The 20,935-nt window shown below is 44.4% G+C and overlaps 1 protein-coding gene across 3 annotated transcripts in view; it reads left to right on the top strand.

The window, feature by feature from the left end:
• Positions 1-20,935, top strand: part of LOC120922844 (NACHT, LRR and PYD domains-containing protein 12-like) — a 233,827-nt gene that overhangs the window by 115,592 nt on the left and 97,300 nt on the right. For all 3 annotated transcript variants that reach the window (XM_040334845.1, XM_040334901.1, XM_040334856.1), the window contains exon 10: positions 17,949-18,113. In XM_040334845.1, coding sequence (XP_040190779.1) covers positions 17,949-18,113 — 165 coding nt within the window. The remainder of the gene's footprint in view (positions 1-17,948; positions 18,114-20,935) is intronic.

Genomic DNA, 20,935 nt, shown 5'->3' on the forward strand with positions numbered 1-20,935 from the left:
TGTGCGATCTTCCACTCCACCCCCCCCCCCTTGAAACCATCAATGCAATGATCTGGAGTGAGAGGGTGGCCTTTTATTAAGCAAAGTAACTATAAAAGATTTGAAAGAATCTGGGGGCCCAGGCTGGGGGATATGGGATACCCCCTATAGAGGTTACTACTCCCCGGGACCTGGACCCCCACCATCCTAGTAATTGGGAATTTTTCCTTATAACCAGCAACTTACAATAATAAGGGCATTAGAGCTTTTCTCCCTAACCCCCTTGCTTTTTATTTTATTTTCTTCTTCTTTTTAATTTTTTTTTATGTTTCTTTTTCATTCAGCGGCTCCAGAAAGCTTGAATCCCTAATGCTAGGTTTGGATATGCTGCTCTCTTCCTTTCTCTGTTTCTATTTTAATCTCTTCTCCCTTCACATAATACATCAACAGCTGCTCAGGTGAATGTAGTTGATCCTACTTGGGGTAACACAAATAGATGTATAATTATGTACGGGGTGGATAGGGCTGGGGGTGGGGGGGGGGTTGGTAAGGGAGGGTCGGTTGGTGCAAGTTAATGCACTGTGTGTACACATTTTATTGATTGTATTCAAATATTTGGAATGATTATTTTATACTTTCTGTGAGAATACTTGTCTTGATAATTATCAGAAAACAATAAAGAGAACTAAGGTAAAAAAAAAAAAATAGTCAAAAATGAAAAACACCTGTAAACAAAACACTGCTAAATGGCAGTTACCACGTTTAGAAGCACTTGGCGCTTGAAATGCCTCTAAAGTCAGCGTCTGAACTAATTTTTTTGCTTTCCAAAAAAAGCATCTAATCTCAACTGCCTATAAACTACTATAAACGACCCTGTGTACATGTACTGATAAGATAACATAGAGGAGAGATCGGGGACCCTGTGTACATGTACTGATAAGATAACATAGAGGAGAGATCGGGGATCCTGTGTACATGTACTGATAAGATAACATAGACGAGAGATTGGGGATCCTGTGTACATGTACTGATAAGAGAACATAGAGGAGAGATCGGGGATCCTGTGTACATGTACTGATAAGATAACATAGAGGAGAGATCGGGGATCCTGTGTACATGTACTGATAAGATAACAGAGGAGAGATTGGGGATCCTGTGTTATCTTATCAGTACATGTACACAGGATCCCCGATCTCTCCTCTGTGTTATCTTATCAGTACATGTACACAGGATCCCCGATCTCTCCTCTGTTATCTTATCAGTACATGTACACAGGATCCCCGATCTCTCCTCTGTGTCATCTTATCAGTACATGTACACAGGATCCCCGATCTCTCCTCTGTCTTATCTTATCAGTACATGTACACAGGATCCCCGATATCTCCTCTATTTTATCTTATCAGTACATGTACACAGGATCCCCGATCTATCCTCTGTTATCATATCAGTACATGTACACAGGATCCCCGATCTCTCCTCTGTCTTATCTTATCAATACATGTACACAGGATCCCCAATCTCTCCTCTGTCTTATCTTATCAGTACATGTACACAGTGTCGTTTATAGTAATTTCTATGCTGTTGAGTTTAGATGCTTTTTTTGGAAAGCAAAAAATAAGATTTTATGCTCACCGTAAAATCTTTTTCTCTGAGTTCAGCCTTAATCTTGACAACGTGGGAAATAGCCTTCCTTTAGGACTGACTAGGCAGAAAGTGTTAACAACTTCAAAGCTGAACCGCCCAGCACAGGGTGTGGTCCTACTGACTATTTCCCCTTTAGGCTGCACCAAGCAGTTCAGTTTGTAGCAAGCAGTACAAACATAAAAAAGAGGGGTCGTGAGCATTAAATCCTATTTTCTCTTTCATTCATGGATGGACACAGCCTTAATCTTGACACTGTGGGACGTCCCTAAGCAGTGTCAAAATGAGGGGTGGGAACAGCATAAAATGAATCTTCACCCCCAAAAAAACAGAGCTCCTCAACTGAGGAGTTGTAACTCTAAACAGCCACCTGCAAAACTTTGTGGCCGAAGAAGCATCCGAAGATGCACTCACATCAACTTGTAAAGTTTAGTGAAAGTGAGACCGGGCGACCAGGTCACCGCCTTACACACCTGGGAAACAGACACTTGATGTCAGAAAGCCCAAGAGGCACCATTGCGCTGGTCGAATGCATCGTGATAGGGAGGTGCCCGACCCTTTATGGCGTAAGCCTGATCAGGATCTGTCGGGTCCACCTCGAAATGGTGGCCAATGAAGAAAAAAGGCTGAGGATGCAGCACCACCTTATCCATTGTGGAAGATCGGGTAGGGAGCCTTTCATGACAAGGCTGCCAGCTCAGAACCCGTCTTAACTGACATAACAGCCACCAAAAGGACCACTTTCTGAGAAAGTGTCAACAAGGGAACTTCCCTAATGTTCTCAAATGGTGGTTTCTGAGGCACCTAGAGGCCATGCTGTTAAGGCCATTGACTGTAAAGTAGGATGATGTATGGGGCCTTGCGACAGCAGGTACTCTCATAGCGGTAGACGCCAAGGGACGTCTGCTATTCAAATCCCCACGGAGGTAGTGGAGGACGGACTGGAGGGGCCACATGCCGAACCCCCTGTACAAATGTTCTCACTAGAGAGTGAGCCGCCAGGGGTCGTTGAAAGAAAACAGCCAAGGCAGATATCTGCCCCTTAATCATGCTTAAAGCAAGCTTTTGGTCCACCCCGCGCTGTAAGAACAGCAGGACTCTGGACACTATATAAGTCTGTGGATTCCACTTCATTTCCTCGCAAAGGGCTAAGTAAGCTCTCCAAGTGCGATACTAAATCCTCCTAGAGGATAACTTCCTAGCCTTTCTCATGGTAGGAATTACAGAATCCGATAGGCCTCGGTCTCTTAGTACCTGGCTTTCAATAGCCATGCCGTTAAAGCCAGCGACTGTAAAGCAGGATGCAGTATGGGACCTTGTGACAGAAGGTCCTCTCTTAGCGGTAGATGCCAAGGGACGTCTGCTACTAGCCGCACTAGATCGGCGTACCAAGGACGCTGAGGCCAATCCGGAGCAATTAGGATCATAGAAATCCCCTCTGTCTCCACTCTGCGAAGCAGAAGAGGCAGGAGCTTTAGAGGAGGGAAGGCATAGATTATCCGGTACTGACTCCACAGAGCCACTAACGCATCTGTCACATCCGCCCATGGGTCTCTTGACCTGGCCACAAACCTCAATACCTTCCGATTGAGTCGAGACACCAGGAGATCTACGTCTGGCGTGCCCCATCTTTGGTAAAGGAGCCAAAACACCTCCGGGTGCAGAGACCATTCTCCTTGGTCCAGCATCTGGCGACTCAGGTAGTCCGCCTGCCAGTTTTCCACACCTGGAATGTATGTGGCCGACAAGGCCGGTATGCTCCTTTCTGCCAACCTTAGGATGTGAGCGACTTCTGACGCTGCAGCCAAGCTTCTTGTTCTTCCTTGATTGTTGACATATGCCACCGCCGTGGCATTGTCCGACTGGATCCTGACTGGATGCCCTCGTAGCCTCTGAGACCATGTGGAGAGGCACAGCCTGATCGCCCGAAGTTCCAGGACATTGATCGGCAAATGGGAATCCTCTGGAGACCAGCGACCCTGGGTCGACTGAACCCCCCAGACTCCTCCCCAACCAGTAAGGCTGGCGTCCATCATGATGACTATACAGTGATAAGGAAGGAACGACTTCCCGGACAGAAGTGTCGGTGAGGTCAGCCACCAAAATAGGGAGGTCCTGACCAGGTGGCTCACCCGGATTTGATAATCCAGGGATGATGGGCACTTGTCACATCTGGACAGAATTTACTTCTGTAGTACTCGCGTGTGAGATTGCGCATATGGTACCGCCTCGAAGGAGGCCACCATGAGGGCCAGGACTCGCATGCAAAAGCGGAGTAACGACCCTTTCTGGGATGTCAACTGCCGCAGCCCGAAGCGTCTGCAACTTTTTCACAGGTAAAAAGACCTTTGCCTCTGAGGAGTCCAGAATCAATCCCAGATATACTAGGGGTAAGACTCAGAATATAAAAGCAAAAAAGACCCCGAAAGGGAATGTTGGCCAGAACCCCAGGACCAACAATAATAATAGAACTAGGGAACAAGGGGGTAACCAACATGGTGGAAGTCAGTATAATGGTAATTTGTCAACACCCAGATATCCACAGATAAATAGGGGTGGAGACTACGTTCCCTACCCCCCACCTGATTATCAGCAGTGAAACCAACAGCCATATAATCAGTATGTTGATTCAAGATATCAGATTCCCATTCAGAATAGATATCAAGCCTTAGGATATGATAAATATAATGGAAATGATGGGCAACCTAAGTCTTTTTTAGATCAATGGGGGGGGGTGCAACGCCACGTGGATACCCCCACCCTGGGAACAACAGAGGGGGAGGGAGGAACCCTACCCCATATTACCAATACAGGGAGGCAGTACCATTCCAAAGAGAAGGAGAAGGAGAGGGTGCAGGGCAGGGAAACAAGTTCAATCCCAAAAAAAGGAGGGCCAATTAAATATTGGGATTTTCAATTTGAGTAATATTGAGTTAAATCCTAATGAAAAGAATATTTTGAATTTGGGTTTAAAATGTGCACCTAGGAAACGGATGAATACATTTGATGTGTACATTGATACACACAAATTTATTCACACATTAAACATGATTTTTTTTTTTTTTAGCTCATCCAAGTGATACATCCAAGCATACAGTTAGCAATTCAACTAATATAGATAGTGGCCTACGGAATATATCAGTTTTCAATCCTCAAAATCCTAATAATCATTTTGTTGAAGTATTTAAAAACATGGGGCCAGATTCACGTAGAAGTGTGGCGGCGTAACGTATCGTAGATACGTTACACCGCCGCAAGTTTTCATCGCAAGTGCCTGATTCACAAAGCACTTGCAATGAAAACCTTCGCTGGCGGCCTCCGGCGTAAGCCCGCGTAATTGAAATGGGCGTGTGCCATTTAAATTAGGCGCGCTCCCGCGCCGGACCTACTGCGCATGCTCCGTTTCGAAATTCCCGCCGTGCTTTGCGCAAAGTGACGTAATTTTTCCGAACGGCAACGTGCGTAGCGTACTTCCGTATTCCTGGACGTCTTGCGCAAACGACGTGAATTTTTAAATTTCGACGCGGGAACGACGGCCATACTTTATACAGCACATACGTGTGCTGTGTAAAGTTAGGGCACCCAAAACGACGACTAAATTTGCGACGGGAAACTAGAATAGCAGCAATGTAGCGAACGTGAAAAACCGTTGTGGATCGCCGTAACTCCTAATTTGCATACCCGACGCTGGTTTACGACGCAAACTCCCCCCATCGGCGGCCGCAGTACTGCATCCTAAGATCCGACAGTGTAAAACAATTACACCTGTCGGATCTTAGGGCAAACTATGCGTAACTGATTCTATGAATCAGTCGCATAGATACTCTGAGAGATACGACGGAGTATCTGAGATACTCCGTCGTATCTCCTTTGTGAATCTGGCCCATGGTACTCAAGGATATTGAGGAACTCCCCCTAAAAAGCAGATTAAGCGTGACTACATCAAAGATGGAATAAAATCCCTGGAAGATAGAAAGGGGATTATAATACGACCAGCGGATAAGGGGGGTGGTGTTGTGATATTGGAGAAATCCTTTTATCATAATCAATTGATGGAACTTTTAAGTGATCAGGAAACATATAGAAAATTACCAACTGATCCAACTGAACCTTATAAGGACCAGCTAAATTTGTTGGTAGAATGGGGTTTTAGAAATAATGCCCTGAATGTAAAGGACAGTAAATATCTTAACCCATCCTCATGCAGAATACCGGTAATCTATACATTGCCCAAAATTCATAAGAATGCAGAGATACCTCTGGCACGTTCGATTGTATTGGATCGGTCACTGCTAGGCTTGGGGAATACCTTGACAGGTTTCTCCAACCAAGTGTTAAAACAACTAGAGCCTACCTTAAGGATACAACTGATCTTCTGCGGCTGCTGGATGAGGTTAAGCTGAATCCAGCTACTACAACCTACCTAGTAACTGCGGATGTCTGTTCTTTGTACACCATTATACAGCACAATGATGCCTTGTTGGCACTCAACTGGGCATTGAGTAAACGTGAAGACATACCGTACACACAGAAATGTTTTTTTGAGGAAGGTGCCAGACTTCTGTATGGCCCACAATTATTTCTGGTATCAGGATCAGTTTTTCTCCCAGCTGGTTGTCGTGGCAATGGGAGCAAAATTTGCTCCCAGCCTCGCCAACCTGTTAATGGCGGATTGGGAGGATAAACATGTTTTCAACTAACAGAGACCGGAGTTGAAACTTTACCGGAGATTCATTGATGACCTCCTATTTATATGGGAGGGATCCATGGAGTCTGTGTTGGAGTTTTTGAAACATTTAAATTGCAACACTAACAATATTGTATTGGACCATGTCATCAGTGATGAGAAGGTAAACTTATTTTCTTGAATCTGACTATCATGAAATCTGAAGCCACAATTAGCACCATGGTATAATTTAAGCTGACGGATAGAAATAGCTATTTAGAAATAGAAATAGCTATTTGTCCATTGGGAGTGGACACCATTCGGCTTGGATTAAAAACATACCCAAGGGACAGATGCTAAGAGTCCGTCGGAATTGCACCTCATTAACTGACTATTCCACTCAGGCCAATATACTTGGAAATACATTTTTACAGAAGGGATACAAAGAGGAGACAATTAATAAGATTATTACTGAAGTAGCAAAATTTCCGAGAGAACAATGCTTGAAAAAGAAGGAAGGGGGCGTGGCCTGCAGCCGAGGCGGATGGCTGTGTAGAGGAAGAGCTCCAGAGACCCTCGAGAATCCAGCTCCATCCAGCGACTATCTGCAGCATTCCGGGGCACCAAACTGCCTGGCAATACTCCTGGGCACCCGAGCGAGACAATGGGCAAGCGAAAAACTGAAAAAGGCCCGAAGAAACTGACGGTGTCTATTCATTCAATAACCTGTTCGGACCATGCTCCGGTGTCCATAACCCTACAAGATCGGAACTCAACATCTCCAGCCTACCTGTGGAGGAACAATGTGGAACTACTCTCTAATGCCGCCCAAGCGGATAAGATTGCTTTACAATTGAAAGAATTTTTTATGTTTAATGATACTGTTGATACCAATATAGCATCCTTGTGGTGCTCGCACAAAGCATTTAGCAGGGGTATACTAATCCAAGCAGCAGCTAGAGAAAAGAGGAGGAAGGCAAAGCTGTTGAGTGGATTGCTTGAGGAGCTTAAAACATTGGAACTTCAACACAAACACCATCCATCTCCTAGTTCAGAGTCCAGTTTGTTTTCTTGTAGACATACACTTCGCATGCTATTGATCAATACCCACCAAAACCACCTTAGAAGAATTAAAGCGACATACTATGCACATGGTAACAAAGCAGGGAAAGTCTTAGCGAAGTACCTGAATAAACGCCAACAACAAGCTAAACTTCCCCACATCATAGACCCCCACTCACATAACCTAGTACACCACCCAACACATATTGCTAATGCTTTCATGAAATATTACAGAGACCTATACAACCTACACGCGGATCCCAATACCCCACAACCCACTGAATTCAGTATTAATTCATTTCTTAGCAAACTTAACTTACCCAAGCTCCAGACGGATCACTTATCCACACTAAATGCCCCGATTACTCTTAATGAAGTAGTAGACACCATCCAAGCCCTCCCAAACCAAAAGGCCCCTGGTACGGATGGATTTTCCTCAGAGTACTATAAAACCTTCTCACAAATCTTGGCTCCATATCTATGTACCCTATACAACAGCGTTGCCTCCTCCTCCACATTTCCTGAAGAGATGCTGCAAGCTACCATTGTAACCCTACCTAAGCCGGGAAAAAAACCTGACTCCCCACAAAACTTCAGGCCGATTTCACTCTTGAACACAGACCTGAAGGTATATGCGAATATTATCGCCAATAGACTGGCATCTATTACCCCATATCTGGTCAGACCGGACCAGGTGGGGTTTGTTAAAGGGCGGCAAGCCCCAGATGGCACAAGGCGTCTATTGAACCTAATGCACATTCTAGAGGGAAGGAAAACTCCAGCGGTATTTCTGGCACTGGACGCGGAGAAAGCCTTCGATAGGGTGCACTGGGGCTATCTCAGAGCAACCCTGCAGAAATTCAGCATACAAGGCACCATTCTATCCACAATCTCCGCACTCTATACCTGCCCATTGGCTGGGGTCTTCTCGTCCAGTGCCATATCTGACCAATTTTTCATAACTAATGGCACGCGTCAGGGGTGCCCACTTTCCCCCATAATCTTTACCCTTGTAATGGAACCACTAGACGAAGCCATTAGAATGGCTGAAGCAATCTCAGGAGTCCCTATAGCAGGAGAGGACCACAGAATAGGCCTCTTCGCAGACGACGTAGTCCTAACACTGACCAACCCAATTTCCTCCCTGACGGCAGTACAGGATATTTTACAACAATTTGGGGAGGTGTCGTACTATAAACTGAATATCACCAAATCGTGTATCTTACCCATAAATCTGTCTAGGACTCTAACTGCAAAACTCAAAGCAACATTCCCATTTCAGTGGATGACGGACTCACTAGCCTACTTAGGTATAAAAATAGCTTATCCCTCAGCGAAGACTTACGACATTAATTATAACGCACTTCTTCACACTATTAAGACAGACTTGGCGCATATCACGACCCTAGAATTATCTTGGATAGGTAGAATAGCAGCATTGAAAATGACTCTATTACCGAAGCTGATCTACTGTTTTAGGACCATCCCAATCACAGTACCGGACGCATTTTTTTTAACAGCAGATAAACTGTTTCGTAAATTCATCTGGCAGGGCAAAATACCTAAGATCACATTTATAGCACTCCAACGACATAGAAATGTGGGGGGGCTGGGTTTCCCAAACCTACGAAACTATTATAGAGCAGCGATACTGGACCGAATGAAGGCCTGGTTTGACCCTGGCGTGACTAAGCTATGGGTCAAAATAGAAAAGGCAATCATTAAAGGCAGGGATTTGCCCTCTCTTCTACTGGCCAAACTGACAAACTTGCCTCTGACAGGCTGCGCATTGCCCTCGATAGAGGCCACACTCTCTGTATGGGGGAGTGTCCAGTCTGACATAGATGCAACCACTAAAAATAAGCGTATGATCACTGACATCTTAACTGTAGAACACCTAATCCCAGACCTACGGACTGTCCCATGGAAAAAAGACAATTTAACTACCGTCCAGAAAGTATTAACGAGCCACTTAACTATACATTCGTATTCATATACACAACTGAAACACTTTCATCAGACACATTCAATGAAGCAAATTGATCTACCAACTGATGTATGGTCCTACCTTAACACAAAACATGACAGGCCTAAGGGATTATCCTGGTTCTACTCCTTACTACAGTATTCCAAACTTCCTTCCAAGACCTCTCACATGACTAACTGGGAAAGAGACTGGGGTACCACCTTCTCCATAGGAGAGTGGAATACCGCGATTCGCCGACGTAAACTATGTTTTTTTTTTAACGGCGCATGAGCCGTCCGTGGGGGTATCCCAGTGCGAATGCTCGAAATTTAACCTGAACAAGCCAATGCTTACGACGGTGACGTCATTCTACGCAAATCCCTATTCGCGAACAACTTACGCAAACAACGTAAAAAATTCTAATTTCGACGCGGGAACGACGGCCATACTTAACATTGAGTACGCCACCATATAGCAGCTTTAACTATACGCCGGAAAAAGCCGAACGCAAACGACGTAAAAAAATGCCCCGCCCGGACGTACGTTCGTGGATCGCCGTATCTAGCTAATTTGCATACTCGACACGGAATTCAATGGAAATGCCACCTAGCGGCCAGCATAAATATACACCTACGATCAGACGGCGTACTAAGACGTACGCCTGTCGGATCGATCCCTCATTCCGTCGTATCTTGTTTTTTGGATACAAAACAAAGATACGGAGCGGGAACTTTGAAATTATGCGGCGTATCAATAGATACGCCGGCGTAATTTATTTGTGGATCTAACCCATAATGTATAAAAATACAATATCACCCGAGGTGTCCAGACAATGACAACAATAACATTACATAAAAAAGAAGAAGCCTCCATGTCACTGCCTGGACTCCATCATACACGGCTGCAGTCCGGAGCGCTGTGTGCTCAGAGTTCTGTGTATACTCGTGTATATGATGGGAGTGTACAATCTGTGATTATTTATATATATATATATATATATATATATATATATATATATATATATATATATATATATATATATATATATATATATATATATATGTAAGGATTATGTACTATGGAGGCTTTTTCTTTTCTATGTAATGTGATGGCGGCCATTGTCTGGACACCTCGGGTGATATTGGAGATACTACCTGGAGGTCGGACATTCCGTGGCACAGTCTGTTCTAATCGGAAGCCGGCTTGAGCGGAGTGTTGCTGCTGGAAGGATATAAACAAGCGTGTCTGGGCCTTGCTTGTGGGGACAAACCTTTTGGTAAGTGACCCGATTGCTCACTGGTGTGGGGGAGGGTGATTGAAGTTGCTGCAAAGAGGTGGAAGCTGATCAGCATTGATATAAACCCTTTGGATGAATCTCTGGTATGTCTGTTAAGCAGGCCATACACGGTTGAATTTCGAACAAATTTTCTTTTCAAAATCACAAAGTTTTTTTTGTGATCCGATGATGCCACTATTGATTTTCGAAATTCGGCTGACCAAACCTTCATGTTGCTACAGAAAATAATTTTTATGGTCGGGAATTTTCTTTTCTTGCACATGCGCATTTTCTTTCTATTACATTTCTCGCATTATTCTCCCATCATTGATTCGAAAATCGGTTGTTTTTCAAAAAATTTCCAACAAGTCTGAGTCCTCAAATTTGATTGCCGCACAAAAATAGGCTGTTGCTGCAGCCCACTAACGGTGCGAAATTCGTACAAAAAATGCTTGGATACAATTTTCTAAATTCGAACCGTGTATGGCCGGCATTACCTGCCTTTCACACTGAGGCAGTTTTCAGACATTTTAGCACAAGAGATAGCCCCTGAAAACTGCCTCCCATTCATTTGCAATGAGAGCTTTCACACTTGGGCGGTGCGCTTATGGGACGTTACAAAACGTCCTGCAAGCAGCATCTTTGGGGCGGGTTATAAGTGTTATAAATAGCGATCCCAAAACACTCTGCTTATTTGCTTTGAAAGCGCCACAACACTGGTCTTTCTTAAGGTCCCATTGTCACCGGTTCACAATAGGAAAAAAAAGTACCGCTCCAAGCCCTGCGACCTATGCTGTGCTCCCGCCCTGTAGCACTAACAGGTGGAGACGCTGCGCTGATCCATGGAAAAAAGAAATGATCCTGGACTGCCGCACTCTGATAGGCGATTTATTGAAACAAAATAAACAAAGGATAAAATCCAAAGCTGTATAACATGCAAAAATTCATGCAACACTGCAATCAATAGTAGGAAGTGGACACAGGGGACAAAAGGCTCACTAGCACCCGAAAAGCGCAGTTAAAGCACCACAAAAAATGACCGGTGCTTTGGCACTGTTTTAGCGGCACTGCAGTGTGAAAGATCTTACTGCACAAGTCACTGTATGGTGATTGGAGATGGAAGTAGTGGTGAATGGGTTGTAGGAAATCCACTTTTTCACATTTATGAACTTTCTCTTGATGTTTGTAATTTTATAAGATGACTTTGTTGCTCTTCATGTTTATGTCCTTGTTGCACATTATATGTTATATAGATTGAAGTAGCTGTTGGAGGAGATCTGCCCTTCCTCACATGTATGAAAGTGTATTTTTGTAGTGAATTTAATTGTTCTATCTGATCACTATTGGTGGAGTTATCACATCTAGTATAATATGGAAGACTGTAGCACTAGTATATAACATTCACAAAATATAAATGTGAAAATATAAGAATAAAAGTGAGACAAGCACCAGACACTAGAAGAATCCTTAACTTAATTGACCAAATTAACACCGGTCGAACTCCCTCCGTACTTTTAGCATTAGATGCTGAAAAGGCGTTTCAACAGAATGCATTGGGCCTACATCTCCAAAACGCTAGCCAAATTCGGATTTCATGGATTTATCCATTTGGCAATTATGGCGCTATACCCTCAACCTACGGCCAAAGTATTCACATCAGGTATAATGTCTAAAACTTTCTCCCTTACTAACGGAACCAGACAAGGTTGCCCATTATCCCCATGAATTTTCTCATTAGCAATAGAACCACTTGTGGAATATATAAGATCAACCCCCGACATCAAAGGTATAGGACGATATGAACATAAAGTAGGGCTATTCGCAGACGATATTATACTTACATTATCTAATCCTAATTCTTCCCTACCAGAAGCTCACAAATTATTATAAAGATTTGGTGAGGTGTCGTATTACAAAATAAATCAAAACAAATGTTATGCTCTCCCTATGAACATTCCTATGACGCTAATTAATACTTTACGCAAAGAAAATAACTTCAACTGGGACAACTCCACAATAAGCTAACTCGGAATACAACTCTCCTACCCACCAACCAAAATATATAAAGTTAATTTTCCCATCCTTTTAGAAGTAGTCAACAAAGCCCTACAAAATATACAAAAAACACAACTTTTCTGGGGAGGGAAAATAGCCACATTAAAAATGCAAACCCTCCCTAAAATATTATACTATTTTAGATGCTTACCCATCCCAATCCCGGCCAAATTTGTTCACGCAACTGAACACGAAACATAAAAAATGCATATGGAATGGGAAAAAACCCAGAGTGGCATTCTCCATTTTAACTACCAGAAAATCTTTAGGAGGAATGAACTTATCTGAAATAAAAAACTACTACTATGCAATCCTATTAGATCAGGTGAGATATTGGTTCAACAACAGGGAAGATAAACTATGGCTAAATATAGAAAAACAAGTCACAAAAAGACATGACCTGTATGCCCTAGCAATAGCTTACGCTATACTTCCAAAGATTAACATTCACAATTTACTTAGTATAAGATCCACATTAATATCTTGGAAAAATATACTTTCAAAAATTAAAAATATCCAAAATCAAATCAAATTGATGATACCGACAGGTGCATTCAACTATTGTAGAATACGTCTAAATGTAGATGAATGGGTTAAGGAAGGTTTTCATCTTTACGGAAATCTACCCTTACAATACAAAGAGATCACTCTAACCAAACTGAGGAAACACACCAGACTAAAAGAGTTCAATCCGACTGATCCTGTAGAAATCCCCTCAATTATATGGCAATTTTTCACCCTCCAAAATCAACAAATAATAAAAGGAATCTCTCTCTTTTACGATTTATTATCTACCCACCCATTTGACAATAAAAATGCACACATGATTAAGTGGGAGAAAAATTTAGAACAAGAAATTACCTGGGACCAATGGAAAGAAGCAGTCCATATAGCTAGCAAGTCATCAGCATGTATTGAACACTGGGACAATGCACAAAAAATAATAAATAGGTGGTACCTGACCCCATATAAATTTGCGAAAATATATCCCTCAATGTCTAATGAGTGTTGGAGTTACAACGATCAGATAGGAAACCTTTTACACATATTATGGAGCTGTAAAAATATACATAGCTTCTGGAATTCAATTACTTCCTTTATAGCAGATCTCACAGGCATCCTAAATAAACTAAACCCTGCCACAGCTTTACTAGGTATCAATTTGGATATCTTCAGGATGGTCACCCAGACCATGAACCCTGGATGTCTAGAAGTCCCCACTTCAGACACCCAAGAGTTCTGCAACAAACTATCGGATTTCTTCATCAACAAAATTGAAAAAATTTGGGTAAGTATTCGGCAAAACAATACTCCACTCAGCCCCGACTTCAATCAAAACAACGACAGAACGCCTCTACAATCAACTAAGTTCACTTTGGAACCCATCTCCATTGATACAACAAAAAAATTCATTGGTGTGCTGCGCAACAGCACAGCACCGAATGACATCATTCCCACTAAGCTACTGAAGGAATGTGCCGACATCCTGGCGCCTCCGATCACGCAGCTTATAAATCAGTCATTTAAGGAAGGCATAGTGCCTTCCCTGTTGAAAGAGGGCACAATCTTGCCGATCTTGAAAAAACCTAATTTGGATCCTATGGACCCAACTCACCGCCGTCCCATAACAGGTCTAAATGCTCTGTCCAAGATAATGGAGAAAGTGGTGGTAAATCAGCTGCAACAGCATCTGGACACCCACAACCTACTCGATCCATTTCAATCCGGGTTCCGTCCCGGACACGGGACAGAAACGGCCTTACTGAAAATATGGGACGATGCACTCGAGGCCGCAGACGAAGGAGAATCCTGTCTCCTGGTTCTGCTGGACCTAAGCGCAGCTTTTGACACAGTAGACCATAAATTGCTACTGAGACGACTAACAGAAGTCGCCGGAGTCTCAGAAGATACCTTACCATGGTTCTCCTCTTTTCTTGGAAACCGATCACAAACAGTGAAACTGGGATCCTTCACGTCAGAAAAACGCACGGTGCCATGTGGGGTCCCCCAAGGATCCCCCCTATCACCAGTGCTGTTTAATATCTATCTTCGTCCTCTCTTTGATATTATCAGTAGCCATGAACTACTTTATCACTCTTATGCAGACGACACGCAGTTGTATTTTCGCATCTGCCATAAAAAAGATCATCATCTCAGATTAGAGAAATGTCTCTCTTCAATAGAAAACTGGATGACTAAGAGTTATCTCAAACTCAATAGTGCTAAAACAGAACTCTTTATCTTCGATGCCAGTCGGAAGAAACCACCGACAACAAACTGGACACCATCTCCCATCCTGGGACAAATCATCGCCCCTAGCTCCAAAGTCAAAAGTCTGGGAGTCACGTTTGACACCTTCATGACAATGGACGCACAAATAGGGTCAGTAGTCAGCGGGGCGCACCATTTGATGCGCCTTCTACGCAGACTAATTCCATTTATCCCCAAAGAAGACGTAGCAGTCGTGGTGGGAACTATCGTTAATTCCAGACTGGACTATGCAAATGCCCTCTACCTCGGGCTACCCAAGTACCAAATCGCTCGTCTTCAAGTCGTACAGAATACGGCCGCTAGACTGGTGACTGGGAAAAAATCTTGGGAATCAATCTCACCTTCACTGAGATCCCTTCACTGGCTGCCAGTGAAAGACAGAATTGCATTCAAAGCACTCTGCCTGACACATAAGTGCATCCATGGGAAGGCTCCTAGATATCTATGCGACAAGATCAAACCGCACAATTGCAATCGCATGCTGCGATCCACCGAACAAAATCTGGTCAAGGTTCCTAAAACCAAATGCAAGTCCAAAGGAGAAAGAAGGTTTGCTTTCCAGGGCCCCAGGCTTTGGAATGCTTTACCAACCAGCATTCGGTTGGAGCAAGACCACCTGTCTTTCAGAAGGCAGATCAAAACCCTGCTTTTCTGAAAGGCATGAGACACAAACAACAAGCGCCCAGAGGCGATTCAGTTCGCATGTGCCGCGCTATACAAGTTTTTTCATTCATTCATTCATTCATTATCTGAAAGAATATAGAACAATTGTATTCCACACACTAATAGCAGCAAGACTCACTATAACCAGCCTGTGGAAATCCAAGGACGCGCCCAACTTATCGACAGTTAGAGCTAGAATCAATAGACAGGCCCAATACGAATTAATGCTGGCTTATAAAAATGACTCCACTACTACATTAAGAAATACATGGCTAGCTTGGATCACCCACCCTAGAGCATCCAAATACTTAAGAGTGTAATATTTAATCTATCGTCAAGTTTGAAATACATCAAAGTCATATATATGCTTACCCCAGTTGTAATGTATTATTCTTGACCTACTTTATTGATCTATGTAGCAAGTTTTGTTAAGTTAATTTAATTGTCTGTATATATATATATATATATATATATATATATATATATATATATATATATATATATATATATATATATACACATTTTCTGTTTTCTTTATGATTTTCTATATACAAATATTTACCTCAATTGGAAGCCTATCCATGCCTACAAATTGAACCCAATAGGGGTAGGCTGGTACAGACTACCAAGTACTGTATTGTTATAAGAACAATCTTTTGAACCAAGGTAACTCGGTTAATTACTAAGGATTAATATGACTATTTTAATCTGTACTGTAAATACTTTCAATAAAATCTATTGTTAAAGAATAAAAGTGAGACTCCTCATCACAATCCTCCCTATAAGTGTAAATATAACAATGGTATGGAGAATATTTCACTGATAACTAATGAAGAGAATTTATAATCGGCATTTATAAAATTAGTGCACCAATATTAGTGCGAATTTAAAAAAGGTCCAAATAAAGAACGGTAATAATAAAATCTTCTCCACACCATAAGATCAAATCCTCCACCATGATGTTAAAAGGAAATCCCAAAGTACAATGGTTGTGTCACTTTTAGTCAATGAAGTTTCCACAACATGAGTGAGACTTCTGTGAACATCAAAGGGAATCCCCACAACTGAATCCAAGACTTAGCAGAAGGTTGGAGGTGAAAGCCTATTGGTCAGTGTGAGTGTGTATGGTCCAATCCCCATACAGGAATAATGAATGGATCACACCACCTCATCCACTTCTCATGTCACATTTAGTAATTGGGATCCACAAAAAAAGAAAACCTCCAATAGTGTAGATGATCAATCGTGTTTTATAAAGTGATCTCATATAAATGATTATAATAAACAGAAAAGAGTTCCATTCATGTAGAGAATAGTTCCATTCCAGTGGTGGCTAAACTAAAAAAAAAAAAAAAAAAAATGCAGCCTCACTGTGCCCATCAATTTCAGCCACTGTGCCCATCAATTGCAGCCACTGTGCCCATCAAACGCAACCACTGTGCCCATCAAACGCAGCCACTGTGCCATGCCATCAATTGTCGCCATTGTGCCATCAATTGTCGCCACTGTGCCATGCCAAATGCAGCCACTGTGCCCATTGTCACCACTGTGCCATGCCATCAAACGCAGCCACTGTGCCATCAATTGTTGCCACTGTCCCCATCAATTGTCACCACTGTGCCATGCCAAACGCAGCCACTGTGCCATGCCATCAAACCCAGCCACTGTGCCATGCCATCAAACGCAGCCACTGTGCCATCAATTGTCGCCACTGTGCATCAATTGTCGCCACTGTGCCATCAATTGTCGCCACTGTGCCCATCAATTGTTGCCACTGTGCCCATCAATTGTTGCCACTGTGTCCATCAACTGTCGCCACTGTGCCCATCAATTGTCGCCACTGTGCCCTTTAAAATGCTGCCAGATTGCCCCCCCGCCCGGCACTTACCTTTCTGGGGTCAGCCATCCCCCTTCCACTGTCCCTCAATGTCTTCTCCCGCCCTCAAAGACACTTCAGCCAATCAGGTTACCGGTAACCAGAACCAGAAAACCCCATTGGCTGAGACGCCTGTCAGTGTTAACCAGGGAACGCACACCCCGTGCGTCCCCTGGTTGACTATTCGGAAGCTGAATACAGCCCTCAGGCTGGCTCTGATAGGTACTTCCAAAGCCAACTAGCTGCCGGTATTCAGATAGCCGGCGTTCACCAGGGGGCCAGCCATCTGAATAGTGGGCAGCAACAACAATACATGGATTCATGCAATGCATGAATCTATGTATTGTTGATCAGTGGCACTGCAGGAGAGAGAGGGGTGGTGGGAGAGAGAGGGGGCGGCGCTCCTGCACCCTCTATGAAAGCACCGCCACTGTTCCATTCATTCCTGGGGAAGAAATTAATTTTGTTCTGGTAACATTCTTCTCTTCTACAGATTGTGGGATAATCACCTGACAGACAGTTTCTGCCCACACCTGACATCTGGAATAAGAAATAACCAGACACTGAGGACACTGAACCTGTCTAAGAACAATCTGGAGGGTCCTCATTTCAGGGATCTGATGGAATCTCTGACAACAAGCCGGATAGAGGAATTACAGTGAGTATAACAGGACTGACTGAGACAATAATATTCTGGGACAGTTTTATATCTAAACCACATAAATAATATAGAAATATGAGAATGTCATCAAATTCCATCTTTAGGCTCCATAAGGCTCCAAGCACACTGGGCTTATAAAAAACTTTCATATAGAGAGTTTGTTGTACAAAGTTTAGGAGAGTTTTGCTTTTTTTCTGTCAGAAAGCTCCAATCAGAAATGCGATGACATGGGCAGAGCGTGAAATGCATAGAAGAGAGGCTTGACACACAAACTGACAGGAGCCATCCAGTTTCGCTGGGCAGTTGGAATGCACGCCGCATGCTGCTAGTCTCACAGCGGTGCAGGATCGATTCTACAAACCCTTGAGCTGCCTTTGTGCCGTTTCTATCATATTGGACATGTAAGTGCAGCTTTCTTTTATATAAAACTTTATTACACTATACATGCCTTCTGTGGCTCTTTGTGGCGGGGCCAATTCCACAGAGTCTTGTGATGGAAGAAGGAGACAGATGAATATTGTGGAGGATATATGATACTGGAGAGATTTTTACATAACCCTGCTTATTCGATCGAGATCGTTTTTATCCATGCATGGAGGAGAAATAGATAGATGTGGATTCTCATGGAGACTGACCTATGAACCAAGCAGTTTTCCCACATTTCATGCTCTATGGTCACTTGCTGGCCGGGGAAATCTGGTGAGCGCCTTCTATAGTCACTCCGGGGGAAGCACTATTGGTTTGGAGTATTGGAGAACATATTTCAGGAGCGTGGTGTTGGAGAAATTTATCATAGAAATGTATGGACTTTTCTGTATATTGATGAATTGTGCACTTTTTGATTACACACATTTTATTTACCGTATTTATCGGCGTATAACACGCGCCGGCGTATAACCTGCAACCTAATTTTAAGAGGGAAGTTTAAGGAAAAAAACTTTCCACAGCCCTTTTACATTCCAAAGCCCCCCTATGCATATTACACAGACCAAAGCCCCCCCTGCACATTACACAGACCAAAGCCCCCCCTGCACATTACACAGACCAAAGCCCCCCCTGTACATTACACAGACCAAAGCCCCCCCTGTACAGTACACAGACCAAAGCCCCCCCTGGACATTACATAGACCAAAGCCCCCCCTGTACATTACACAGACCAAAGCCCCCCCTGCACATTACACAGACCAAAGCCCCCCTGTACATTACACAGACCAAAGCCCCCCCTGTACATTACACAGACCAAAGCCCCCCTGTACAGTACACAGATTCTTTACATTGCACAGCCCCCTTGCACTCCCAGGAGACCCCCCCAGCGTGACCGTTAACAAAATATGCCCAGCAGTGTGTATGATAAAAATATACCCATTAGTGATCACTGGTTAACACGCCCACATACCTTGAATGCAGGAGGTAACTAAAACACCGAAGGGGCGGAAGCTGCAGGATATGGAGAACCAGGACCCGGGAACCACGAGAAGAAGGGGGGCGGAGCGTGCAGGTGACTTCACACTCCTATTTGAAAGGAGAGCCAGGACCAGATGTCTGGTCGAACACCGGGAACTGCGAGCAGCAGGGGGTGGGGTGCGCACATGACCTCACACCCCTACTCGCAAGGAGAGACTGGACCCGGGAACTGCGAGCAGCAGGGGGCGGGGCGCATGTGACGTCACAACCCTAGTAGCGGCCCGTGAGTGTGAGTCTTCCCTGTGGTGAGGAGCAGGGGGCGGCGCACTCACGCATGCAGCATCACAGGTTGCTAGGGAAACCCATGGTCCCAGCAAACCGACGCTTGCTAATGCATGACACCACCGCCCGATCCCCACCCACCCCGTTTGTAAAAAAGAAAGTACAGTAGGTGACCGCGATATTGTGTCAATCTCGCTCCCTTTCTCGGCGAGATTGAGCACCTACGAGCCCCATCGCGGGAGCCAGCGCCGAGCTGGCTTGCCGCGATGGAGACAAAGCCGTCATAGAAGCGACGGGAGATCCGACTTGGATTCCCGCCAATTCTACACGTGTGCGGCGTTTGTTATGAATCCTGAGGGGGAACTCCCTGCCGGAATTTTAAATAAAAATCCGGCATGGCTTCCCCCCTCAGGAGCATACCGGGCCCTTAAGTCTGGTATGGGTTGTAAGGAGACCCCCCTACACCGAAAAAACGGCGTAGGGGGTCCCCCTACAATCCATACCAGACCCGTATCCAAAGCACGCTACCCGGCCGGCCAGGAAAGGAGTGGGGACGAGCGAGCGCCCCCCCCCCTCCTGAGCCGTACCAGGCTGCATGCCCTCAACATGGGGGGGTTGGGTGCTCTGGGGCAGGGGGGCGCACTGCGGGGCCCCCCACCCCAGAGCACCCTGTCCCCATGTTGATGAGGACAGGGCCCCTTCCCGACAACCCTGGCCGTTGGTTGTCGGGGTATGCGGGCGGGAGGCTTATCGGAATCTGGGAGCCCCCTTTAATAAGGGGGCCCCCAGATACCGGCCCCCCACCCTAAGTGAATGGATATGGGGTACATCGTACCCCTACCCATTCACCTGGAGGAAAAAAATTAAAGTTAATAAACACGACAAAATGGTTTTTAAAATAATTTATTAATCTGCTCCGGAGGCACCCCCCTGTCTTCTTTAGCTCTTTTCACCAGGGGGGGCTTCTTCTTTGACGTCTTCGGGTGGGGGCCGCTCTTCTTCGCCGCCGTCTGGTTCTCTTCCACCGCCGGGGGGGTCGCTTTTATAAAATCGCCCACCCCCCGGCGGGTTTCCTCCGACGTCTTCGGCGGGGGGTGGTGTGCTTCTCAGGGGGGGCTTCTTCTTCAGCTATA

This window comes from Rana temporaria, chromosome 1 (assembly GCF_905171775.1).
Source record: "Rana temporaria chromosome 1, aRanTem1.1, whole genome shotgun sequence".
Lineage (NCBI taxonomy): Eukaryota > Metazoa > Chordata > Amphibia > Anura > Ranidae > Rana > Rana temporaria.